This window comes from Microtus pennsylvanicus, chromosome 5 (assembly GCF_037038515.1).
Source record: "Microtus pennsylvanicus isolate mMicPen1 chromosome 5, mMicPen1.hap1, whole genome shotgun sequence".
Classification (NCBI taxonomy): Eukaryota; Metazoa; Chordata; class Mammalia; order Rodentia; family Cricetidae; genus Microtus; species Microtus pennsylvanicus.
The window spans coordinates 120,747,679-120,774,216 of NC_134583.1; the positions used below are offsets into that span (position 1 = coordinate 120,747,679).

Genomic DNA, 26,538 nt, shown 5'->3' on the forward strand with positions numbered 1-26,538 from the left:
TAATGCAAACCCATGGCATGTGTGTTTTAAGGGATACCAACCGGCTCACAAGATGTGAAGAGGACTGAGGTAGGAAAGGCCTGCACAGGATCTTGAAGACAGCAGCTGCCCACAGCCATTCTGTCTCCGCTAGGCATCTGACATACAAAATGTGTTTTCTGCCTTTCCTAGGCTCACGGAGCTCCTACCCAAGTTTTCTTTCTTTCTTAGTCCTTCTCTTTTCCCTTCTTTTTTGAGCCAGGAGCTCCCCTAGCCAAAGCTGTCCTTGCACTAGAAATACTTCTGCCTCAGAGCCCCGAGGACTGTGATTACAGGCTTGTTTCACCACGCAAGTCTCTCTAACTGTTCCGGAGCTAGGCCGGTCCCCAGGCTTTAGGTCCTAGGGTTCCGGAGGATTAATTAAGTCACTCATCTCTTCTGTGGCAGTTGAGGTGAGCAGGCCAGAAATTAGCAGAGAAGGGAAACCAGCGCAGGCGCAGTATTAATGAGCTCGCTCACCTGCGCTTGGGTGGGAGGAGCTAAACCAGGAGCCCCGACCCAAGGCGCGATGACGTCACTGGCGCGCCACCGCAGACGCGTCCCGGAAGCGACGGCGGTGGAAGGGGCAGACGGCTGTCTGGAACCTGTGACTTCGGAACGTCGGTGGGAGGTGGCGTGACGTGGGGTGGGGCGGACCTGAGGGAACGCTCCAGGGCTTTGCTGCCCTTCGGTCCCCAAGGCCGTCCCTGCCCCTCTCTCCTCTGGGCCGCCGTCCGGGTAGGTGATGGCCATTACACCCCGCCCCCGTGTGTTTACTGGAGCTGGGGCTCCCACCTGGTGGGGGCCGCCACCTGCTGGCCCAGCGACCTTGGCTTGGCCTGCCTTGCGCGGTTTCGAAGGTGCAGGTGGTCGAGGCCTCTGTAGGCGCTGATGCTGATCGCCTTCCTAGGCGCCTATGGTGCGCGTGCCCCGGGTTCTTTTTTTTCCTGGCTTGTCCTATCCGGAGTTTGGAGTCCGGTTGGCCCCTTTCCAAGTGATGAATGGAGGAACCAGGGTTAAGAGTGTGATAAGTGTTTTGCTTGGAAGAGTTCATGAACCTTTGGAAGCGCTGCCCAAGGTTCTCCCAGTCTACACTGGGGTTGTTGACAGAAACTTCCCAGAGCAAGAGGCACAGTCCTCTTGAAGCAGACACCTGAAGGAGGAGTAGAATTACCAGCTAAAGATGGGAGAAGGATATCATGGGACATCTTTTCTCTTCGGATTACCAATTGTCTTCCTTCAACAACTTGGTTTATGCTCTTGAAAGGTCTATGGGGGGAAAAGAGCGTTGAAGGGGCTCGTGAAGAACAGGCTTTATATCCAAATTGTCCACTTCACCCTGCTGATCTTCAGCAGGAACTAAGTTTCCTCCTCTGTGAAATGGGTAGTCCCTCTTGCCTCAGAGGTCTAATTCCAAGTACCACATGATGTAATGCAAGGGGAAGTGTGTTGAAGACCGAAGTGCATAGTAAGTGTGGGCAATTACGATTACAGGATGCAGACAGCAGATCGGGACCCCAGTGGGCCAGAGGTGAGCCCCGGCGTGATGCCTGAGGTTCTCTCTGAGAGTCCACCTGCCCCCACCAAGTCGACAGCGTTTGATCTTTTCAACCTAGTTCTGTCCTATAAGAGGCTGGAGATCTACCTGGAACCCCTGAAGGACGCAGGTGATGGTGTTCGATACTTGCTAAGGTACAGACTTTACGAGTTGTTCTTCCTTTGGTCACTGTTGCCTCTCTGGCCAGTTAGGCAGTAGTTGGGCTGCCTTTTCTGCTCTTGATGACTGGTTCTGAGGCTTTGTTTGATCTCTACCCATGTTCTGGCCCTATGCAGGGAAGGTAGGAACTGGGACTGCCTGGCCTGCATCAACATTCTTTGTGGCTGGATAAGCCCCTCTCGGGGACCGCTAGAAAAGCCCTGGACATTGGTCCATTATAGTGTCGAGCAGGCTTAGGTGTTTTTCCCCCCTCTCTCCCAATATTAACATAATATTAGTATTTTGATTTTATGTTGTTACTTTTGTATGTGTCTGGCATTTGTGTGCAGGTCAGAGGACAGCCTTTGGGAGCTGGTTCTCCCACTCGAAATTAGACTTGTCTTAGCAGCAAACGGCTAGGCTTTCTCACCAGCAAGTTACAATTTTAAACAAACCTCAAATGCAAATAGCTTTGAAAAAACTGAACACCACATTCATTTATTATTTATATTATGGTTCTCATTTTTTCATCCTCTGTCCTTCTCTTTTAGTTGTCCTTCCTTTTCCTTTAGTTATCTGAGATAGTGTCTTAGTACATAGTACAGGCTGGCCTGAAACTCATGTGGTTTAGGCTGCTCTCAGACATACAGGCTTTCTGTTTCAGACTCACAAGTACTGGGATTACAGCTATTTCCCAACTTGCTTTTAAAAATGCTTTTTTGGACACGGTCTCACTGTGTATCTCTGGAAGGCTTGGAACTCACAGAGGTCTGTCTGCCACGCTCTCTGGAGTGCTGGGATTAAAGGGTGCACTGCCATGCCTAGCCTCTCCTTTTATTTCCCCCTTAAGTGATTTGTTTACTTTTTAGATTTTATGCGTATGAAGTATTATCTGTATATATTTAAGTGCACCACGTGTTTGCCTGCTTCCCTCAGAGGCTGGGAGAGACTGCCAGAGCCCCTGAAATTGTAGTTATAGATGGTTGTGAGCTGCCACGTGGGTGCTAGGAACTGAGCCTGGGTCTTAACCAGTGATAGCTCTCCAACTCCTGGGTTTATTTATGTTACAAGTATTTTATTTGAACCTATGCCTGTACTCCCATCACTTAGGAGGTAGAGACAGGAGGATGAGAAGTAGAAAATCATCTTTTTTCTTTGGGCTGTCAGCTCATACCCCCCCCCAATGACACAGAGACATTATTAATTATATTAATTATGAAAATCCAGCTGATAGCTTAGGCTTGTCCCATTAGCTCTTATGACTTATTAACCCATTTATATTAATCTATGTTTTGTCGTTTTGTCTCTCTCTGTCTTTTTTTTTTTTTTAACCTCTCTTCCATCTTTTTTTTCCTTCTTCAAGACAGGGTTTCTCTGTAGCTCTAGAGCCTGTCCTGGAACTAGCTCTTGTAGACCAGGCTGACCTCGAACTCTCAGAGATCTGCCTGCCTCTGCTTCCTGAGTGCTGGGATTAAAGGCGTGCGCCACCACCGTCCAGCTCTCTTCCATCTTGTACCTCTGGGTTTCCTCTCTTGTCTTCTGGTGTTGGCGTAAGCGTGTCATCCTGTTCCTTGTTCCCCCAGTTCATCTCTTCTCTCTGCCCAGGAAGTCCCGCCTATACCTCATGCCTAGCTATTGGCTGTTCAGCTTTTTTCTAAACCAATAACAGTGACAGAACTTCACACAGTATAAAGGAATATTCCACAATAATCGTCCTTCGCTCCATAGCAAGTTTGGGGCCAGCCTGGGCTACAGGAAACCTTGTCTCAAAAACCATACCCCCCAAAATAAATAAATAAACAAACAAACAAACAAACCCCCAAAAGATATCCTAAATTGCAGATAAATGACTTTGTACTGTAATTCTGAATCCTTCAGGTTTTTTTTTTCTTTTTTTCTTTTTCTTGGTTTTTCGAGACAGGGTTTCTCTGTGCAGTTCTGGCTGTCCTGAAACTTGCTCTGTAGACCAGGTTGACCTCAAACTCACAGAGATCCTCCTGCCTCTGACTTCTGAGTGCTGTGATTAAAGATGTCTGTTACCACCACCTGGCTATTTTATATCTTTAAATAAAAGCATTTGATTTTATCAAAATAATGTCATACCTAACATAATTGAAAATAACTCCACAGCCTGGGGCTCTTAGTTTCCAATAAAGATTATGAGGAAAGAATGCTATTCTTCACTTTTCTCATGCAGGCAAACACATATCACCCTAAACAGATCTCAGAACCACTGGGGGCTGCTATTATGGTAAGAGTAAAATAAAAAATAAGCCTAAAATAAAAAGAGATCTGGAAACTCAGCCCTGTCTGAAGAGGGAGGACATCACACTGTAGTGACATCCCTTTCCTTCCAGAGCTACTCTCCTCAGTCTGATGTCTTTGCTGACAGTTTGGTCCTGGGAGACCCACAAAGCAGAGCAGCCGATCCTATAAATTTTACTGTAGCTTTGGACCCAATAGCCAAACTCCAAGATTGGGTCCCTTGTCAGTCAAATCCTCTTTACTAAGAAAAGAATCAAAAAGTTAAGTGACTCTGACAGCCACTTTCACAGCCCAGGGACCCCTCTGCCAGCTGAGGAGACGACAGCTGGACTACAGCCCCTCCAGCTCCGAGCTGGTCTCCCCGTATCCTCAGACTTGCAGACCTAACAAGTTAGTGTGCCAAGAGGCACCGCGCCACCAGCAAAGGAAAGCAGGCACTTCTCTGTCCTTTCTTTGGGGACTTCTGTATTGTCATTTGGTGGTGGTATGTGGTGGGGGCTGTATCTTTTTCAGTTCTACCAATGTGTTTCCCAGGTGATAACTGCACTGAGATAAATTCCCATCCCATCAGTTTTAGTAAAGTAAAGTAGCTAGTCTTTTTCTCCTGAATTAACATATATTTGAAACAAAGTCAGATAAATGCTCAAAATTGTAGAAGTAAAGAGATAATGTGGATAAAGATGTCCGTATTCATTTTTTCTCAATTTCTGAGTTGATGAGTACTGTATTTTTTTTTTAAAGACAAGGTCTCACTGTGTAGCTCTGGCTGGCCTGGAACTCCCTGTGTAGACCACTGGCCTTGAGCTCACAGGGATTTTCTGTGTCTGCCTCCTGAGTGCTGGGTTTAAAGATGGCACCACCACTCTCTGCCCCTGTCGGTGGACTGGTGAGCTGAGGAGGTTTTCATTTTTCTGTTCTTTTTCGTGGTCCAGCAAGTGGCCTGGAAGATGTTCTGATAATGGTCTTAGGAAATGTGAAAAAGGATAAAGGACACAGTGAAAGAAGAACCTTATCAGTGTCCCTTGTGAAGGACAGAGCCCCACAAACCATGGTGCAGCAGTGGAGCCAGGCTTCTAGGAGTCAGTAGAAAAGCTCTTCTCGGAAGAAGGTTCTGTGGGTCTTAGTTTTGTCACCCCAGGGTTAATGTGTGCCCTCTCCGTTCCTCTGCTAGCCCCCTACAGATAGGCCCATGTGTTTTTCTCCTCAGTCCTCAGTGCCCCTCCTTTCCTCATGGATTTGGCTGACTGACTCTGCTGCCAGGCGTCTTTCCGGCCGTCTTGTGATCAGAACTCTCTGTGTTGTAGGTGGCAGATGCCTTTGTGTTCCTTGATGACCTGCCTGGGCCTCAACATCTTGTTCCTCACTCTGAACGAGGGTAAGAGCTACTCCTAGAGGCTAGGGGGTCTTTGTGAATGAATGTGGGGGACGAATCCTGAGTTGGAGCGATGTAGGAGGGACCACGTCTTTGCCAGTCTCATTTTTCCTAGTTCCGGAGAGATCCTCAGGGCTGGGCCTCTGTGTGACTTTGGGTACTTGATGTAGCCCATCTGTTGGGCCTCCATTTTCCTCATCTCTGAACATCATGAGGAGGGAGAGCCTGTGCGAGCCACTCAGATCAGCAGCTAGCAGACGACAGCCACCGCCGCTTCTGTATTGCTTTCTTCTTGACTGCTGTGGATACATCCACTTTTTCCCATTTTGCTTTCCTACCTTGTTAGGGGTCGTTTGTCAGCGCGATGTGTGGTAAGGTTGTCAGGAGGAGGGTCTGAGGAGACACTTTCCCCACAGCAGTCCTTTTCTCCGGCCCAGCACACCAGCCTTGACGTGGTGCGGGCGACCACTAGCTCGGAGAGAGGTACACAGGCAGGTACGAGGAAGGCGTGGCTAGGCGGTGACTGCAGAAGGCCTGGGTGGCAGTGTCTCCTGAGGACTCTGTCGTGTATGCTGTGACCCAGGCCCTTCAGGGTTGGAACTGTCAGATAGTTGTAGGACAAGCAGCCTCCTCAGGAAGTGAGTCCAGGGCAGAATGTTTGGAGGGGCTGGTCCTTAAGTGTGTGCTCTTACATCACACGCATGACTCTCAGTATTTCCTGTTTCCTGTGGACATATGAGTCAGTGGGTAGACAGTTACCCCAGTTCACAGGATCGTCTGATTTTGGACTGCTTTTTTTCTTTTTTTGAGGCGGGCGCTCTCTGTGTAGCTCAGGCTTACCTTAAACTCACCATGTAGTCCAGGTTTGCCTAAAACTACCTATTCTCCTGCCTCAGCCTCTTAGATTCTGGGGTTACAAATGTAAGCACCATCATACCCAACTTTCTTTTTCTTAGTTGGATTTTCCTTTGATTAACTCTTCTAGGATGTTAGTGCGTGACTAAACGCAGTTCTAAATTCAGTCAGTTTCAATGACAAATCGTGTAACTAACATTTACGATAGCCCACTGCTATCTTTGTTTGCTATTGCGATATTGTGTTACAAGGGAGAAGTTCCTGCTTTGAATTTTGTCTCTGACTCATTCCCTGTCCCTCAATATTCAAGACCCCTTTCTTATCCTGAAAGCAAAAGGAAAGTTCCAGTCTGCCTCAGTGGTAGAGAGGGCTAAATTTCATTCTTGGAAAATTTCTTGCAGCATCCAGACTGCAGATGTGAACCATCTAGTGTGTACTGTGGCATTTTAAAAATTTTATTTTAGTGTCTGGGTGTTTTGCCTTTATGTATGTATGTGTATGCAGTGTCTGTGGAGGCCAGAAGAAGGCATTGGATCTCCTGGAACTAGAGTTACCAATGGTTGTGAGCCAGTGTGGGTGCTGGAAGTCAAACCCAGGTCCTCTGACAGAGCAGCCCATATTTTTAGCCACTAAACCATCACTCCAACCCACAAGGCATTTTTTAAAATTTAAACAAGGCTGGAGCTTATCCGTGACCACATACCTGGAGCTCATAGTTTCGAACCTACTTTCGCTGAAGAGCTAGCATATCCATAGTACGTGGTGTGGGCGATAAGATCTATGAGGGAAAACGAAGCTGGGCTGAGCATGCCGTAGAGTGGGGAGATCTGCCGTTCCACCCACAGTGTGATCAGGTCAGGCCTCTAGGGCAGGGCCTAGAGGAGGCGAGGAAGCAAGCTTGTGGGCACCTCAGGCAGGCTCCATGGCCTTGTTTACTGTGTTACCTGCAGTGTTTTTGATCTCTTAGGTGCCTGGTACTCCATGGGTGCCTTGATGATTTCGGTGCCCGCCCTACTGGGCTACCTTCAGGAGGTGTGCCGGGCACAGCTGCCAGAGTCTGAGCTGATGCGGAGGAAGTACCACAGCATAAGGCAGGAAGACCTACAGAGAGTTCGCCTTTCCCGTCCCGAGGCTGTGGCTGAGGTGAAGAGCTTGTGAGTATTGAAAGGAGGCCAGGAATGTGGGGGAGTGAGCCAGCCGCTGCCACCCTCATGCTGCCCGTGTGCCACAGACTTCATTCTGCTTAATCTCTCTCTCCCGGTTCTGAGCTGAGAACTATTTTTATCCTCCACTTAGAGAGGAAGGCAGAGGCTTAGCTAGCTAGTGACTGAGACTCCTGATTCAGCTGCCTTCACAGCTGTGTTCTTTTCCCAAGCGGGACCACTAAGTTTCTTGCTTAGGTGCCGCCTGTGCAAGCCACTGCTGGGTGAAGTGTTTAACTATTCTTCATCAATGAAAACCTGAATGATCAGAGAAACGACAGAGAAGCAGCTAGTGACATGTCCCCTCCTTGTTCCTCAATCCCAAAGGACTGAGACACTCTCTAAGCCCCACCCTACTATTTCCTGTGTCTCTCTGTCCTCAGTCCTCCAAAACCTGTATGATTAATTTTGGTCAGCTAGTAGCTAGCTCTGGCTCTGACTCAAAGCAAATTTTATTGGCAGTCTTGGGAGCATCAGAATGCTATCAAAATATCACACAAAAGCTGGGCTTGGAGCCTGCTTCACTTCTGTGCAGCATGTGACAACTCGCTTGCTTCTCTGCACTCTGGTCCTTCGTCCGTGGGCTCTGGAGTTGGGCTTACACAGATGATGGTTGTGAAGATTTCTTGAGTGTTGGGTACCCAGGAAGTGTTCGGTGTTAGTCATCATTACCATCCTAACATGACATGGCTGGTGCTTTGAGGAAGTGGCTTTAAGACTGCTGATGAACATTAACCATGTTATCTTCAGTGACAGCTGGCTTTTCCTGAGCCTTTCCTTCCTTGGATCAGGCTCCATGTATGCTTTTGACATCCATAGGGGTTATAACAGAACTAACATGTCCAGAAACCGAGTCATTAGGAGTGAGGTCCAGGTGTATGAGAAAACAATCAACAAATGAAACTTTTGTAAAGTGAAGTCATTTTATGCATTTTTTCTTTTTTTCTTTTCTTGAGATGATCTCATGATGTAGTCTTGACTAGCCTGGAACTCAAGCTGTAGACCAGGCTGGCTTCAAACTCACAGGTTTTTCGAGACAGGGTTTCTCTGTGGCTTTGGAGCCTGTCCTGGAACTAGCTCTGTAGACCAGGCTGGTCTCGAACTCACAGAGATCCGCCTGCCTCTGCCTCCCGAGTGCTGGGATTAAAGGCGTGCGCCACCACCGCCCGGCCCAAGTGCTGGGATTAAAGGTGTGCACCAGTATGCCTGACACTGAAACAATATCTGACAAGAGGCGCAAGAAGAATGGAAACAGTTCATATCCCATTCATACAGAGCAGTTACTAACGCTTGTCACACTGGCTTTAGGTCTCTGCTTTTTCCTCAAACCATTCGGAAATTACAAACTTCCACTCTGTTTACTCCAAACACTTCAACATTTGTTTCCTGAGATCAGGACATTGTCTTATGTATTCTCAGTAGAATTTGGAATTGGGATATTTATATTGATATATTAGTATACATAGTTTATAATCATATTTTGCCAATTGTATTGATAAAGTTTTTAAATATTGGTTTCTCCTGGTCCAGGGTCCAATTTAGAATCATGCATTACACTGAAGGTTTTTTCTTTCCTGTAGTGCTAAGACTAGATCCAAGACTTTGCCTGCCAAGCCCCCCAGCCCTCACCCTAGTGTCTGTGTTCTGGTGACCTGAGATGAGCAGTTCCCTGTGACCTTGACATAGTTGATACAGTAACAGCACAAGCTTACTGTGGTGTTGAAGTGCCTCAGTTTATGACCTCTGGCTCCTTGTTAGAGTCAGGGTATACATTTTGAGCAGGACTGACAAGTGGAGTGTCATGTTCCATATGAGAGCCACGTGATGCCAGGAAATAACTTTGGTCACCTGTAAGGCTTCTCTAGCTTACTGTTTACCTTGTTGTTAGTAACCTGTGGAGAGGTACGTTGAGACTGAAATATCTTGGTTCTCGTCAGCTTTCACTCAGCTGCTCTGAAAACCGCTGGTGGGTCCCGCCTTCACTAGCTTGTGCCCTGGTGGCTGAAGTGGGTCTCTGCTCACTCCTCGTTTGCATTTATCTCCTGGCTTCTGCAGTGGGGAGTGTGCTTCTCCTTTATTGTCAGTGTGGATGCACAGATTCTTACGTCTCTCAGCGGGATCTGATCTCTACCTCCCTTCCTTCCATCTTGGAGTGTCTTGGGTTTGGCCAGTGGGACCACTTTGAGCTGGTTTTTGTGTTCTTTCATTATCCCATCATTCTTCAGTGCCTCCTTAGGATGTGGCACACCAGGATATTCACATCTGTCTTCTACTGTCCCTGCTCCAGCCCGAGAAGCAGCCACGTCTCTAATGAGCCCTTGGGTGAAGGAGAGCATAGACTTTACAAAGTGCTCCCCCAATTGTCATAAATAAGATTAAAACAAAACAAAAGCAGGAACCTTAACTACGTCACCTCAGTCAGGGGCTCCCTAGGGGTTTGGAATGGGTTGGAACACTTTGCCAGATCATCTTCTCCTAGCACAAGTGTTCACAGACTGGCTACCATGAAGCCCGCCTCTGCATCCTCATAGCCTCTGTGCTCCTGGAAGGTGGGTGGGCTGACTTGGGAGCGGGCAGGGCCTGTCCACTCATATAAGCTCCTGTGTCTGCAGCTTGATCCAGCTGGAAGCCTTCCTGACCCGCCTGTGCTGTACCTGTGAGTCAGCCTACCGCGTACTACACTGGGAGAACCCCATGGTGTCCTCACAGTGAGTGGTCTCTTTGTTTTCCACCTCCTACTCCCACTCCGGGAAGCCAGGTATCTTGTAAAGGCTTCTGTCCCACCCACTTCAGGAGAAGAGCAACCCGTGGTCCTAGGGTGTGGGTCTGCACATATGCTTTTGTTTAGGTGCCATTTAAAAGGCACACAGTAACAGTACTTGAATAATAGGCAGGTAGCTCACGGTGTGATGTACCACCACCCTGCCGTAGCAGCTGAGCTCGTGTTCAGTAGCTGCCTTCTGGAGCTGCTCGTGCCTATTGGCTTCATATTGAATGAGAAATTTCTTTTCTTGGCTGGGCGGTGGTGGTGCACGCCTTTAATCCCAGCATTCGGGAGGCAGAGACAGGTGGATCTCTGTGAGTTCGAGGCCAGCCTGGTCTATAGAGTGAGTTCCAGGACAGGCCCTAAAGCTACACAGAGAAACCTTGTCTTGAAAAACCAAAAATTTATTTTTTATTTTTAGATTTGTTTATTTAATCGTATATATATATGTGTGTATTATATATAAATGTTTTGCCTACATGTATATGCATGTATATCTTAAGGGTGCCGGTAACCAAACCATGATCCTCTTCAAGAGTCCAAAGTGCCCTAGGCCAGTGAGCTACTCTCTAGACTGCATATGAGATTTCTCTCTCTTCATTAATTATGTCATAAGTGGTTGCAACAACGTCTTTGGAATTATTTTGTAATGTGAACTGTTAATGATTGTAATTTATGGGAGTGTTCTTTTAGATATTTAGGTAAGTTCTTTTCATTATTAGCCCTACAGTGAGCATTTTTAATTTTTTGAAAAAAGTCTTAAAGATGAACTTAAAAGATGACTTATTGTATAAATGGAATGCATGTTTTTGAGGTTTTCCTGTATCAGTAATGGTTATAACTAATGTCTGTCTAGGTTTCACTTTGTGCCAGGCCTGTGCTTAGAGGTCTGCTTATTGTCTTTTTCTGGTGACTCAGTGAGGTGGATGTCGTTTAACCTGCATTCACCCTGTAGGTGATTGAAGTCATGCTCGAGAACCAAGGGAGAATGTTCGGGCCCAAGTCTGTGTCTAGATTAGCCCAGACCCTGCAAGCGTGTGAGCTCCCCGCTTGAGACACAGTGTGGTCTTACCGGTGTCACTTGACAAGCCAACAGTTGGTACTTCTGAGTGCTTCCTCAGCAGTTCCACACTGGTTTGATGGGCAGGTCTTGTCAGTTTGTGCCCCAAACTGTTTCTCACCTGGATGCACCCACCCTTCCCTTCTGATCTTGGACTTCCTCTCCCTCAGGTTCTATGGCGCTCTCCTGGGCATGGTGTGCATGCTCTACCTGCTGCCCCTCTGCTGGGTCCTTGCCCTTCTAAACAGCACGCTCTTTCTGGGAAACGTGGAATTCTTCCGAGGTAAGCCCACGCTAAGGACCTGTTTAGGCTTCCTGCTTCTGTGTGCTTGCCACAAGGGGGCAGCTTCCCACTGGGTATCTCTGGGAGTGTGCTGGGGTTGGGTAGCTGACCGTTCCCTAAGGTGGCTGCCATTAGAGGTCCTTCTCCCTTCTCTCTCTCTCTCTCTCTCTCTCTCTCTCTCTCTCTCTCTCTCTCTCTTCTTTTCTTTTCTTTCTTCCTGGTATTTATTATATATACAGTGTTCTGTCTGCATGTATGCCTGCGTGACAGAAGAGGGCACCAGATCTCTTGACAGATGAGTTGTGAGATAGCAACCATGTGGTTGCTGAGATTTGAACTCAGGACCTCTGGAAGAGCAGACAGTGCTCTTAACCACTGAGCTAGATAGAGATCTCAAGCCCTCCCTCTCCCTTTTTAAGGCAGATGCATCATTACTTACTGATACGGTGTGGAGAGGTCTTTTTCCTAAATTGCCACCCACTCCTGCACTGTGGTCACCTGGAGTCACTGCCATATCTCTGTGTGACCCCTAAGTCCACTGTCTGGCTTCTGGATGCTGGGCAGCCTGGAGAGGCCCTGTGCTTGGGTGATTGCTGTCGTCCCATCCCCCATGTTATCGTCGTCCCCTGCACCCGTCCTTAGTTTATGATCACTTGCTCTAGTGACTCTCTGGCCAGTTCTCTATGTAGCAGGGGGATGGTGCAGATAGAGAACACTCCTGGAGTACCACTTACTGTGTTTCTGGGAAATTCCCTCTAAAGTTCTTTCTGAAATTTGTTTTTTCTTTTTTTTCTTTTTTTTTTGAGACAGGATCTCACTTTGTAGTCCTGGCTGACTTGGAATCTCTCTGTGTAGACCAGGCTGGCCTTGATCGCACAGAGATCCGCCTGCCTCTGCCTCCCCCAGTGCTGAGATTAAAGGTGTGGTATGCACCACCACAGCCCACTTACTGTGTCTTCTGTCACCTCTGACCTAGTCTCATTCCCTCTGCAGTGGTGTCTGAGTATAGGGCTTGTCTGCAGCGGCGGATGAACCCCAAGCAGGAAGAGTACACCTGTGAGAACTCAGCCCTGCAGGACGCCGGGGGACGGAGCACTCTGCTGGACAGCACTCCTGCCCCGACACCCACAGAGGTGAGTGTCTGGCCATTGGCAAGAGGATCTTTCCCTTGTTTGTCTTTTTCCCCCCTCTTGTTTGTAAGGCCTGACTTCTGGGCTGGAGCTGTGGAGCTTCTTCCTGCCTAGTAATAAAAAGTACAATGAAATAGTTGCCTGGGCTTTTCTGAGCACTTGGTCTGTGTCCGGTGCTGCTCTAAAGCCCCGTGGGGTGTGAGCACTTGGTCTGTGTCTGGTGCTGCTCTAAAGCCCCGTGGGGTGTGAACACTTGGTCTGTGTCCGGTGCTGCTCTAAAGCCCCGTGGGGTGTGAACACTTGGTCTGTGTCCGGTGCTGCTCTAAAGCCCCGTGGGGTGTGTCTTGAGCACGGGTATGAGAGTGTTTCCAGTGGCACAAGGGAAGGCTGAGGCACAGAGTGGCTGCCAAGGGCTTTTGGCTAGTAAACAGAGCTGGGTCTCAGGCAGGCTCTGTGACCACTGGCTACTATGGGTCCAGTGGGGTCCTGTTCTACGACCCTGCCCTGTGGGGTTACAGGATGTCCTTTCCTGTGGTTGCCTTTCCTGCAGCTGTGCAGCTTCCTTGGGCTGGGACCAGGGGCTTTGGATCCTAGCCTTTGGCTCTCAGCAGGTGGCTCTCTCCTGTAGGGACCAGTGTTGCCAACCTTCCCTTTGGCCATAGAATCTTTCTTCCTAGGACCTCACGCCAGGCAGTGTGGAAGAGGCTGAGGAGGCTGAGCCAGACGAAGAGTTCAAAGATGCAATTGAGGTGGGTGGTCTTCCCCCAGTCCCTCCTGACCAGGCCAGATGCTGGGTGGGCTGAGAGCCGTGTTTTTTGTTTTTTTTTCCCCTAACATCCACATGGAAGCCAGAACTTGCCCTGAGCTAGAAATTTCCTGGTTGAAAGAGAGCCACTGGCCCTTCCTTCTCCTGTCATCTATCTCAGGAGCCCAGGGCAGGGCTGGCTCTGTGAGCCTATCCAAACCACTGTTGGGGGTTGGTGTTTATCACCTGGGCTGGAGATGGGTTTGAGGTTATGATGTCAGGGAGCTTGTTTGGAGGAGGTGCCTGCACTGTGCCTCTGCCTTTCTGTAGACTGAGTTCCACAGATGTCCCTTTGGGAGGGTGGAGAAAGAGGTTGCATGGCCAAGTGCTAGTTCAGGGGAAGTTCAGCAACCTTGATTTAGACAGTGATTTAGATTGCTAGTTTGAAGATGTGTTTTATTTGGCTTGTGAACCTTTAAAGTAATTCTTTGAGCCAGTGTTTAAAACAGGGCGGATTTCAATTAGAACTTTGTTAGTATCTCAGAGTCTGCGGCAGTCAGTGTAGCTGAGGGGCCATTGTCTCTTATTGAACAAGTCACATGGGCTAGCAAAATCCTCAGCCGGTAGAGGTGCTGGTTGCCAAGCTGGATGGCCTGCGTTTGGTCCCTAGAACCCACATGGTAGAGGGGAACTGGCACTGGAAAGCGGTCCTCTGATTTTCTTAATGTCTGCTGTGGCACACACAATAGATGAACACAGGCATGTCAGTCACATGCTGCAGTTCCGTGTTGTCCTGCGCACCTGTCCTCTCCGGTTACTGAGGTCTTCTGGCTGTTGTTATGTTACTGTTTGTCTCGGAGTAGAAACTCCCGTTTATGTCTCTGTTGTTGGAAGAGCAAGTCTTGTGAAGTTTACCTGGGTCCTGAAGCTGTGATGCTACAGGTTTCCTCAGGGTGGGAATGGTTGTAGGCTTGAGTCTGGGGAGGGTGGAGATAGCTATGGCAGGGATTCCGAGCATTTTTGTTCATGACCCAAGTAAGGAACACATTTTTGAGAACACGTTTTCTGTTGAACTGTATATGACCAGTGGGAAAAGAGTCACACCAAGCTTCTCTAAGCTTCCTTGGGTCTGGCCTGCTTCCAGAGAGCCCGCCTGTTCACCTTACACTGCGGTGCTCAGAGCTTGGGGTGGCACAACAGCTTCCCTTGCCCTCTCCTGTTCCTCCCTTCTTGCCATCTCTCTCTGTTTTCTCTTCTTCCCCGCACCCTGGGAGGCAGGAGACCCACCTGGTGGTGCTGGTAAGTAGGAGCAGGGTGAAAGGGGCAGGGCTGGGCTGGACGGGGTTGCCGAGTTAGCTGTGCCGCACTTCATGGGCCACCATGCCTAGGTGCCTCCGCACGCAGGCCCTGGGCTATTGTAAGTGATGCGCAGGACTGGAACAAGCTCTTCCCACAGGAGGATGACGAGGGCACCCCGTGCCCAGCGGAGGATGAGCTGGCCCTGCAGGACAACGGGTTCCTCAGCAAGAACGAGGTGCTGCGCAGCAAGGTGTCTAGACTCACAGAACGGCTCCGCAAGCGATACCCCACCAACAGCTTTGGTATGGCCCGAGAGTGGGTTCAAGGTGGGGTGTATGGCTAGGGCTGATGGGACTTAGGGAGTTGGAGAACACCTGGACCACAGGAACAGAGTCCAAGAATTGTGGGCCCTTGTAAAGTTGTCCATTGAACCTTGGGAAATGCGCAAATGTCTCAAGGATGTGTGAGTGTGGTCTATTCGTGTCCACCTCTCTTAGTGATATTAGCTGACAGGAAGACAAGGTACTTGTGGGCCCAGGCTGCGGAGAGCCGTGATTCCCAAGGTGGCAGAACTTGACAGCAAATACTAGCTCAGCCAGTGTCCTTCGGCAAATCATGCCTCAGTTTCCCCTTCTGTAAAAGAGATAGTTCTTGTTGGGTTGTTGTGGATGGCATGACAATGCATGCAAGAGCACAGGGCCAGGCAGATTCTTAGTAACTGGGTGTCGTTCGTGTGCGGTGCTGATTAGGCCTGTGTGTCCCTCATTGTGACCTGGCTGTCTGCAGTAAAGAGTGCCTTCTTCTGGGTATGGGGGTTTTCTGAAGTCACTTGTAGCCAACGTTGTAGTTTGGTTAGTCTTTGTTTTCTTGAGGTTGTGGGTGGGTCAAGGACAGAGCTTGAAGGGTGGGTCTTTGAGCACAGCTTGGGGACCAGGCTCTGATCTGGATCCCCGAGAGCCAGATGAAGTCCTGGTGAGAGCCTGGAGTAGCTGGTGGTTGAGAGCCAATATGGCCTTTGAGTTGTGAATTCCAGTTGGAAATCCCTGGATTTATCTTCGGGAATTTGAGGGATGTCTAGGGTCTGCCTTCCTGCCCCTGACTAGTGATTGTCTTTTCAGGATTAGGTGTTCTGGACCTGCTCTTTCCTTCTGTGTGTCAGTACCCTAGGCACTCAGGATCCCTTTTGTCTGTGTTAACTTCTGGCCCTGGTAGACACTCCAGGCCCAGGGCCATAAACACACTCATTTTCAGGTGGATGGGACGGGGCAGGCAGATCCTCTGGGCCCAGAAGTAACAAAGGGATGTTTGCCTCAGACATGGGTCTCTCTCTGCCATGGTCTCCCTGGTTCCATAGTCTTCCTTCCTTGATCCCAGAGAGTCTTTTAGCAAGAGCTGTGGGTTATCCTGGCTGGACTGGGAAGAAGCTTTGGAACTGTTATGGTCAGACATGTTATCCACGAGTCACAACCGTGCCCTCTGCTACTGATTGCTGCCCTGCCAGATGATAACAGACCCCAGAACCCTTCTCTCCCATCTTTCATCTCTCCTTACATCCACCCCTTGACTGCCAGTTACCATCTGAGCTACTGTTGGCTGTTCTGCCACTGTCTGAAGCTGCTCTGTTTCGTTACACTTGGTGACTTAGGAAAGTGTGTGTTCCTGCATGAGAGTTCTGCCCTCCATATCATCGTGGAAGGTCCCTGTGGTTTCAAGCTCCTCTTGTAATCTTCTGATGACTAAAAGCAGGAGTGGGCATTTCTGGAGGCCTGTCTGCCCCTCAGCTGTGTGCAGCTGTTTGTAAGGGAATATTTGGAAGGGTCATGTCTGGTGGGCTTCACTGAGGATACCTGAGTCAGGTCCCTGATGGCTTGGCTAGATTGCAGGGAGGAGAGTCTCTGTGTGCTCTAGGTGCTCCTTGACAATCTGCTAAGCCTGGGATTGGGGGTGGGGGAGGGGGTGGGTAGCCTGAAGGAAGCTACTCCTAGAGATGAACACTTTTTCTTATTCTGAATCCAGACCTTGCTCTCTGCACCCAGCTAAGATGCTGGGTTGTGCCAGGCTGGGGTCCTAAGTGTCTCAAAAGAGTTGAGAGCTGTTTGGGCAGAGTGTTCTGGGCTGGGTCATAGCTGAGCTGTTCCCTTTGTTTCTCAGGGAACTGTGCAGGCTGTGCCGCCACTTTCTCCGTGCTGAAGAAGAGGGTAAGTCTGCTGCTGTGTGCCTGGGGCAGTGTGCTGTGGCCGGCCTTCTACCAGACTCAGGAGAGCCGTCAGTGGAGTCTAAGTCTCAGCTCACAGGGGTCAGTGCATCTTCCCGCTTCAGGCCCACACCCTTACCAGCCTCTGTTGGCTGTTTGGTCCTGTCTCGTTCCCACTCCACTGAGGCCCCTCTTGAGTCGTACAGGATGGGACGATAGGAGGGAGCAGATACTGGGGTGTCAGGTGCCTGAGGGTGGGCTCCATCTCATGTTAACATTTCTTGTCCACAGCGGAGCTGCAGCAACTGTGGGAACAGCTTCTGCTCTCGGTGCTGTTCCTTCAAGGTGCCCAAGTCCTCCATGGGGGCCACAGGTGAGGGCTGTAGGAGTGGGCTAGGGAGGCTGCCCTGGGAAAGGAGTGAGGGTAGCTCCCCTGGGGCCCTCTTTCCTTCCAGAGGAGACCACCTGGTAACATTTTTAACAAAAATCAGAATGATTTCTCTTCCTGTCCTAAAAGCTGTATATGTTTGTGGTAAATAAAGCCTGTGGAACAGCAGAAGGAAGAAAAACGCTCGTGTGTTCCGGGCAGGATGGTGGGGTAGGCCTGTCTGCCACTGGCATGTAGGTGGCACGAATGTGCATTCGTGTTCTTGAAAATGGATTATATTTCACTTCCTGCCCTGTGGTGTGTTGCAGTGTTGGGCAAGCTTTTTTCTTTCCAATCTTACAAGTAGCACATGCTGGTTAACTATAAAATTTGGAAATTATTATAAAGAAAAAAGGAAGAGAAAAGTGATCCTGTAATCTTACCACCCAGAGATTTTTAACCACCGTTAAAATGTTTAGGGAAAATTTCCTCTGGTATTTTATTTAGAAAAAAAGAAAAAGCTTTACAAAAGTGTTTTGTGGATGCCAGAAGAATTTCCAATGCACGGAACACCTGGAGAGGCTGCTGTTGGCATCAGAGCCCCAGTGCTCCAGCGTGTCTGAGGGCAGGGAGTGAGCTGGGTCAGGGAGGGTGCAGGCTGGGCCGTGGGTGGTCTGTCTAAGGACTGGGGAGGCTAATTCAGTACTTGGCGCCTTGAGCCCAAAGGGTACAAAGAACCGTCTCACCACGTTCTTCTTTCTTTTCAGCTCCTGAAGCCCAGAGAGAGACTGTGTTTGTGTGTGCCTCCTGTAATCAGACCTTGAGCAAGTGAGAAGAGAGGCTGGGCTCCCACTCTCCTGGGGCCAGCAGCAGACACTACTCTCCCAACCCTGGTCCTCTGAGGCGTGTGCTGGGCAAATGCAGCCCTACAGCTCTGTCCTCCCTGCCCTTCCCCTGTTGCTGTCAGCTGGGCTGGTGATGCTCTGAGGCCCACAGGGAGAGGAACCCCTGGCGCTGTGTGCCCTGCTCTCCTGTAATGATGACTCAGGACTGGCCAGGGAATGTCCACTAGAGGGCAGAATTGAGCATAGCCTGCTCTCATCCGGACTCTGAAGTGGGGAAAAGAGGTTCGTTCCTGTTGAGTACTGGGCCTCTAAGCCTGGAGGAGGACTTGGGGCACCATGGCCTGACTCTGCCCTTTGAACAGCCTCAGGATCTCTTGTCCTCAGGATCTCTTGTTTTCTAGAGACAGGATTGGAGTTCCCAAGTGCCCAGACGAGCGTGTACATGAGGGTTCTGGCCAAGTCCCACAGTGTCAAGTGGATGGCAGCATGGGGAAGCTCTGCCTACAGATACTGTCTCAGCCCTGCTGGGATGGCTGCAGGACCCTCACATCACTCCTGCTCCGGGTCTGGGCATCCCTCCTCTCTCACTGCCACCTCTCCCTAGCCCTTGTCCCATAGAGTGTGAGGCCAGGGGAGTGGAGCAGAGATCCTGAAAGCCCTTGGCCTTTGAGGTCCAGGAAGATATTGGACCTTGATGGGCTGGTTCTTAGAGTCCATGGCTGTTCCGAAGTACAGTGTCCATTGTGGGGTAAGGTCACATGGACAGTTTTATGTTCCCTCTGATCTGCCAAGGGCCCCTGTGCCTCTTTTTAAGCCATGAGCTGGCTCAGGCCCCCTCCACTGGAGCTGCCCTGTCTTTTTAAAGTATTTATTTATTTATTTCACGGTTTTTGGGAGCATGCAGCCCAGGGGTGGGGTGAAGATGAGGGCTTCTGCCTGAGACCCGTCTGTAGACTCACGGCTCTCCCTTAGGGCTGCTCTGCAGGGCCTTGCACTATCGCAGGAGAACTGTTTGTGTGGCCTAAGCTTGGTGGAAGCTGGGTGTGGGGTGAGTGACTCCCGGCTGAAGCCCTCTTTACTGATGAGCCATACACAGCAGTGAGGGGTTGTCAGTGGGGACCAAGCTGGTGAAGTGTACCCCTTTCCTGGAGGGAACGTCACCTCTGTGCTTATTTATACTGGAGAGCAGTGGAAAGGAGCTCTGTATGGGGAATTGTCAATAAAAGGCCCCAAACTTTTGCTTTTGTCCTGTCTTCGTGCCGACCGTCGCCATCAGAGTGGAGACCCGGGTTTCCTATGCTGTTTGCGGTCTTCACTTGCCAAGGGTGGGCTGTGGGGTGTGTCTTTGCACACTGTCTGGTAGTGCATGTGTGAGGGAGCCAGGCCCAGTGGAAAGCTGTGCCTTGCAAACAGAAAGGCCAGGCTTTGTCCTGCGAGCAGTTGAGGGTCTTGGGTTGAGGTTGGGACCAGAATTTAAATATTAAACAATATTTTAATATTTCATTGTTTAATATTTAATATTAAATATTAAACAATGAAAAGGTTTTAGCTAATTCCCCCTGAGAAAGTCAGAAAGGGCCAGCTCTGCGGGAGGCTGAGAGCTGGCAGGAGAGGTTGCTTGGAGGTAGGTGTGAGGTGCAGGTTGCCCCTGTGATCCGAGCTAGGCTGGGTGCTGGGCACTGCACACATTGTGTTAGTGCTGGTGACAAGCCCAAGTAGGCACTGTTTTCCTCACAGTAAGATGGTAGTGCCCAGCAACAGTGGGGTAAGCCAGCCCCACCTCCCACAGACCTCCTGTGTGCTGTCACCTACAAACTTCAGACAAAGCACGTACCTCTGTCTTGTGTCCTTACGGTCATCATCTTTTTGCTTCCTCTTTTAAGCCAGAGGATAATTTTAAATCATTTTTCAGAGCAGAGTGTCAAAGAGAGCCAGTGTAGTTTGAAACAATTGATGCCTTCTTGTTGACAGGTGACTGTCACTGCTCAGGAAGGCTGGCTATCGGGTGTAGTCACAGATGTGAGAAAATGGGTTTTGCCCTTTCTGTTTCCTGGAGGTGCGATTGAGAACAGGCGAGGGAAGCTGTCTTTAAATGCAGTTCCACTTAGAGAACAAAGTCACCAGGGTTCGGCAGGATTTGGTGGCAGTGTCACCGTTGAGCCCGTGGTACAGAGAATTCAGAGTCGGATGACAGCTTGCTCTTTGTGGAATTGGCCACATGCCAATTTGATCTTGGGCTTCCAGGAGCAGGGACAGATAACCAGGTGACAGTCCTGGCACCTGGCAGGGCATTCCACATGCCAGTTTGATCTTGGGCTTCCAGGAGCAGGGGACAGATAGCCAGGTGACAGTCCTGCAGGGCTGCAGGCCTGGCTCCAGCTCGGCTCCAGTTGAGGCTTCTGTGGTCTGGTGTGTTGACGCCTTTGGGAAATCTTGGCAGACCTGGAACAGACAGGCCATGACTTTGGGGTCTTCTGTAGCCTTTGGGGCTGAAGCCAAATGAAGCCCTATTTTCATTCCCGTTTCAGAGGTCTGTGTTTCCACAGTTGGCCCTGTTCATGGGCCACTTTGCCAGGCAGCGTCCCTCGTCAGTAGCTCAGCTAGTAGCTCATTTTAGTGTCCCACAGCTCCACGGGTTCATCGAATTGGTGGGTGTTTTAAATGGGTAAATAGAGGCACCGGGAGGTCAAGTGACCTACCCAACATGGAATGGGGATTGCGCTGCAGGTGTTCTTAGCAGCTTTGGCCAAGAAGCGTGGGTAAAGGTCACATTCTGGGCGGCTCCCTCACATTCTGGTCCCCACTCTCTAAAGAGCTAACCACTGCGCTAACAGGAAGGGTCTGCCCACCAAGCACTGCCGGTGCCCTTCAGTCCCTAGCAGAACAGAGGTGACCTTGTGATGGGAGCCCCTACCTTCCCCAGCACCCAGTGACCCCGCCTCCTGCCAGCAACACCCCAGCAGCACATTCCATTCCCTGGCACTGCTGGTGGCTGGGATTCTGGGTTCATTTGGCCGCAAGCCTTCTTGGGGCTCCAGCACAGCCTGCTGTCTGGGCTGGGACACTGGGCTCCCGCCACACACATTCCAGCAGCAAACACCCCCCACATGAGATTACCCAAGGAATGAACTTTAGCCAGGATTCCAGCAGGCAGTATAGTTGTGGGATGTGAGCTTGCTTTGTGGAGACCTGAGGCTGGATTGCAGTAGGGGTGGGTGGGACTCGGGGTGGGTGGGACCTGCTGGCTCCTCTGCCTCTGTCCAGGCCCTTGGCAGTGTCATCAGAGCAACTTCTGGTCTGCACAGTTGTCACAGTTGTTTGTGTCCATAACTGATCTCAGACCCACCTCTATAGAAGGTAGAAGGTAGTAAATAGTAGGTTTTTTTCTTTTGTTTATTTGGTTTGTTTTCTTTTTTGAGACAAGGTGTCTCTGTGTAACAGCCCTGGCTGTCCTGGAACTAGCTCTGTAGACCAGGCTGGCCTTGAACTCACAGAGATCCCCCTGCCTCTGCCTTCTGAGTGCTGGGATTAAAGATGTGTGCCACCACCACCTGGCTTAGTCCTCAGACTTGTAAACTATAGGCTGTGGCTCCATGTGGTGCCCTGCAACTGCATGCGGGGTTGTGGAAAGTTTGGTAACAGCAAAAGGTTTTTGACGCTGAGCAACCAAAAATTAACTCAAAATCAAACTTGTAAATGAAGATGGAGGTGGCTCTGGAGCACTGTCCTGCCCTGCACTACACAGCATGCGCCCTGTGTGCTGCAGTACACGACATGCGCCCTGTGTGCTGTGCGGCCCCTTGTACCACACAGCCGTGGAATGACGTCTAGTTCCTGCTCTTACAGGAACATAATGGTTTACAGAAAACAAGGACTTAATATTTGATCCTTCGGTGTGTGACTATCAAATTAATATGTCTTTGGATTGCATTAGGTTGGAATATTTGATTTTAGAAATTAGTGTTTGGGGGCTGGTGAGATGGTTCACCAGGTCAAAGCCCTAGCCACATAGGCTGGGCACCTGAATTTGATCCCTGGAACCAATGTTAAAAAGTCAGGTGTGCATCTGTAATCTTAGCACTTCCAGGAGGTAGGAGGAGAGAGGAGAATTGCCCTGGAGCACACAGCAGCCTGGCATGAACCAGAGACCCTGCCTCAACAAGGCTGAAGGAGAGCACCAATTCTCTGGCCTCCACATATACCGTAGCACAAGTAACAATTTAAAAAGAAGACAATCACTAACATCAGTTTCTTAAAAATTGTTTAGTGGATTTTGGTTTGGATCATAAATCAGAATAGAATTTCAAGCAATTTACAAAATGTCTTTAAACATAACTTCTGCCATTTTGTGCTGTGTGTGTGTACGCAGAACAGCATTCTCAGCATTGGTTATAAAATCAAAAGTGACCATCTCAGAAAGTGCCGTTCATCCTACAAACAGCCAAGGTTTAATTCCTCATGTAAATGCAAGCACATTTGTTCCATTAGTGAGCAGATTTGCTTTCATCCTTAATAAGCGGTGTGTGTATGCCAAAGGATTATTTTGAAATAGATTTATGGCTTATAAGTAAATGTTTGGTTTATATACCCATTTTACATATCTGCCTGGAAGCAGCACACATTTCTTTAGCGTTTAAGAAGTCCTAGGTAGGGGGCTGGAGAGATGGCTCAGTGGTTAAGAGCATTGCCTGCTCTTCCAAAGGTCCTGAGTTCAATTCCCGGCAACCACATGGTGGCTCACAACCATCTGTAATGAGGTCTGGTGCCCTCTTCTGGCCTGTAGACATACACACGGACAGAATATTGTATACATAATAAATAAATAAATATTTAAAAAAAAAAAAAGAAGTCCTAGGTAGAGCAAGTGGTGGTGTTCCATTCCTTTAATCTCAGCACTTGGGAGGCAGAGGCAGGAGGATCTCTGTGAGTTTGAGGCCGGCCTGGTCTTCAGGACAGTCAGGGCTACACAGAGAAACCCTGTCTTGAAAAAATAAAGTCCTGGGTAATGGTTAGGATTTTGGGGTCCAATCTAGCACTACCATGTATGCTGTGCTACTGGAACATGGACCTTAAGTACCTGTAGTCACTGTTACTAAAATATGTTACCACTTGCTGGGTGGTGGTGACACACACCTTTAATCACAGCACCTGGGGCAGAGGCAGGTGGATCTCTCTGAGTTTGTGGCCAGGTTAGTCTACATAGTAGAGTTCTGGGCCAGTTGGGGCTATTTTGTGAGATCTGATCTCAAAATTGCTGCTGGAGGGTTTGCATTAGAATGCAGAAGTGTGGGGTTTAGAGTGTTGGCAGCTCTTTCAGAGGTCCAGAGTTCAATTCCAGCAACCACATGGTGGCTCACAGTCATCTCTAATGGGATCTGATGCCCTTTTCCGGTGTGCAGGTGTATATGCAGATAGAGCACCATATACATAAAAACATCTTAAAAATGCAAAACTGCTTTGAGTAGTGCCTGCTACTCACCATGACCTTGGCGACAGTAGGTATCTTTCCTCAATATTGGCTTATATGCCACCTAGGGGGTATATTTTTTATAGTAAACAAACCTCCAAATGTAGTTTCCATAATTCTGGCTTTTAGGTAAGAATGATGCTTTTCTCTGCCTTCTTGTCAGTCATGTATCTCAGTTGAATAAAGAATCAGGGGGCTGGAGAGATGGCTCAGTGGTTAGGAGTGCTGAGCTGACTTCCCTGACAGAGGACCCTGGTTCAACTCCCAGGACCCACATGGTAGCTCACAACTACCTGTAACCCTAGTTCTAGGGGAACCAAATCTCTCATACAAACATGTGTGCAGGCAAAGCACCCATGAAAATGAAATAAAAATAAATAAAAAGAATTAGGAATTTTACCGAGCTTCTATTATGTGCAGGCATTGTTGGGTTAATAAAAATATGAATACCCACTAACGACCATCTACATCTGTGCGTTACATCCAGGCGTCTGTCACACACCTGACAGCACTCTGCCACCCTGGGGAGGAGGCCGTGTACTCATTGTCACCTGGCCAGAACTGGACTGCCTTTCCCTCCCCCACCCTGAATGTGTGGGCTCCTGTTTTGTAGAACTTCGTGTATTCAGGTGAAAACTTGACTTCCTCTGTGCCCTTGCAAGTAGGTCATATGACTTCTGGCCTGGCGTGGGAATGGAAGTCTACCAGCTGGGCCTGCTTGCCTGCTGCTCTCCTGCTCCGAGGGATGGAGGCTCCTGACTTAGCGCTATGCCTTGCTGTCTGAAAGAGGATGGGAATTGGGAAGAGAACTGTGTTGTGATGCCTAGAGCCTTAGACAGCCCCGACGTACACCTGTCTGCCTCAATGATGTGGGATTTCCCTCTGTATGCTGTGATTACCATTGATAAATAAAGGAACTGCTTTGGGCCTATAGCAGAGCTATAGGGGAACAGAGTTAGGCGGGGAAAACTAAGCTGAATGCTGGCAGAAAGAAGGGTGGAGTCAGAGAGAAGCCATGTAGCCTCGCTGGAAACAGACGCTGGAACTTTTCCTGGTAAGCCACAGCCACGTGGTAATTCACAGATTAATGGAGTTGGGTTAAATTAATATGTATGGTTGGCTAATAAGAAGCTAGAGCTAATGGGCCAAGCAGTGATTTAAACAATACAGTTTCTGTGTGATTATTTAGGGGCTAAGTGGCCGGGAACTAACTAGTGGCATCCATACTGTGTGGAGAGGTCCTATGTGCCTGGGGGATTTAGTTCTAGTCATGCATCAGAGGCTTGTCTTCGCTGGTCCTTGAGTCCAGGTGTGAGATCCTGTCCACTGGGAGGAAAATCATTGCAACCAACAGGACTGGGTAAAGAAAACTGGCCCGGGCCTTGCAGAAGCTCCCTGGTCTTGGGGAGAATTTCTCTCCATTCCAGAAGAGAGTCTATGCAGGGAAGAACAGAATAGGTGGGGCACAGGGCCAGGTCCCTTTTTTGGAGTGGTGGGGAGAGCCTTCCTGAGCTCCCTGGAATGGGCTGAGGGAGCCCTCTCCGACCACAGAGCTCAGCATTGTACTTCAGCCAGAGGTGGCCAGAGTCCTGTGTGCTTGGTGGAAAAATAATCTCGCCTGGTGGACGAAAGAAGTGCCTGTAAATATTTGGTTAGAGCAGGAGGTTGGGAGACAAGGGGCAGATTCAGGGATCTGGGCATGCTGGGCAGGGTTTGGGCAGGGTTTGGGCAGGGTGGGTGGCAGCAGCCTTCTCTCACTGAGGAGGCGCAATTAGGCCTCTGCTGCCTGGGCACAGGCCACCTGACTGCCCAGAGGTGATTTATGGACAAGCGGTCAGGCCACCTGCTAGTGACGCCCCTGTGGAGGGCATTTCATCTGGCCCACCTTAGTTCCTGCCAGTGGCCTTTCTGGCCATGCTGCCACCTCCGTTTCCCCAGGTGACATCTTCCCTAGGGAGTACACTTCCAGAGCTGGCAGAGTCCTCCTTCCCCAGGTGGCCTCGACTACTTCTGGTGGGAAAGGCTCTCAGGGTGCCTGCTCCCTGCTCTGTGGACATCTGTCTGATCTTTTCACGTCTGCTGAGGGACCCCAACTGACCCCACAGTGAGCTCCTTCCAGATGCTGGTTGTTTGCATGACAGTGACCGCTCACCTAAGCGTTCTCCCATCCGGAGCTTGGACCTTAAAGTTGCTGTGTGGACCCCAGCCCCCCCCCCCCCCCTGCTTAGGTTTCTTTGTCCTGGCAATAGCTCCCAGATCCCACATGCCACTAGGTGGCAAAGCCCTTTTTTTTTTTTTTGGTCCTGTTTACATTGTGTGGGAATGGGGCCCAGTGTTTGTTAACCGCTCTGTAGATGGGCTAAGGTTTATGTGTCAAAATGCAGATTCTTGGGTTTGATCCCCAGTAATATTCTAAAAATAACAAAGCAGTTTCCATTACAGCAAGTTTGGGTGGAGCCCAAGTGTCCAAATTCCCAAGCAAGTACTCTCTCTCTGAGTGGCAGGCATTCTTTAGCCCTCTGAGATTCTGTGTTTTTAGCTAGTTCCTGGGTAACAGGTGCTGCTGGCCCCGGGGATGCTTAGAGAGAAGTGTCAATCTAAAGTATCGTCACCTGTACGTCAGGACCAGTGCCCAGGAGTATCTGGGAACCCCAGGAGAGAAGTGACATTGTTACCTGTGGCCTTCTTAGACCCTTCTGACCAGGAACTGCAGAGTAGGACTGTCTTCTGACTGTGGGATCAGGTTGGGAAGCTCGGCACTTCTGCCCCTCCTTAGGGACAAAAGGATGGTCATCTCTATTCCTTACTTAGTGGTTGGGAGGTGAGGGTGACCTTGCCCTTGTGTCCTTGGGGAACATTGCCTTTCTTAGACTTTCCAAGGAGGTCAGTGGCTTAGGATGGGCCCTCGCTCAATGTCATCTGAACCTCCCTAGCCCCGGCCTCTTCAGAGCTATTGGATAAAGAAATTACCTGATA

General features: G+C 49.5%; 1 protein-coding gene across 6 annotated transcripts; it reads left to right on the forward strand.

Moving 5' to 3' along the window:
• The first annotated feature begins 566 nt into the window (after positions 1 to 566).
• Zfyve27 (zinc finger FYVE-type containing 27) lies at positions 567 to 19,333 on the forward strand. 6 transcript variants are annotated; one of them, XR_012910688.1, is made up of 14 exons: positions 567 to 756; positions 1,513 to 1,710; positions 5,284 to 5,354; positions 7,174 to 7,360; positions 10,021 to 10,116; positions 11,403 to 11,515; positions 12,509 to 12,648; positions 13,323 to 13,394; positions 14,669 to 14,689; positions 14,847 to 14,991; positions 16,841 to 16,887; positions 17,175 to 17,256; positions 18,018 to 18,377; positions 18,497 to 19,333. XR_012910688.1 is itself a non-coding variant. In XM_075974115.1 (13 exons), exons 2-13 carry the CDS (start codon positions 1,514 to 1,516, stop codon positions 18,080 to 18,082), a joined length of 1,236 nt encoding a protein of 411 aa, XP_075830230.1. In that variant the 5' UTR covers positions 567 to 756; position 1,513; the 3' UTR covers positions 18,083 to 19,333. The 6 variants fall into 6 exon arrangements, 4 of the variants coding, with proteins under 4 accessions (XP_075830230.1, XP_075830233.1, XP_075830231.1 ...); XR_012910689.1 differs by lacking the exon at positions 14,669 to 14,689; XM_075974115.1 differs by having other exon boundaries at positions 18,018 to 19,333.
• The last annotated feature ends 7,205 nt before the right edge of the window (positions 19,334 to 26,538 follow it).

Bases quoted from the DNA above. Each gene is read 5' to 3' on its own strand.
- Zfyve27 (XM_075974115.1), top strand. From the start codon at position 1,514: ATGCAGACAGCAGATCGGGACCCCAGTGGGCCAGAGGTGAGCCCCGGC. The intron at 12,649-13,322 runs GTGAGTGTCTGG...CTTTCTTCCTAG, and splicing joins CTGCCCCGACACCCACAGAG to GACCTCACGCCAGGCAGTGT. The intron at 13,395-14,668 runs GTGGGTGGTCTT...CCTGGGAGGCAG, and splicing joins AGTTCAAAGATGCAATTGAG to GAGACCCACCTGGTGGTGCT.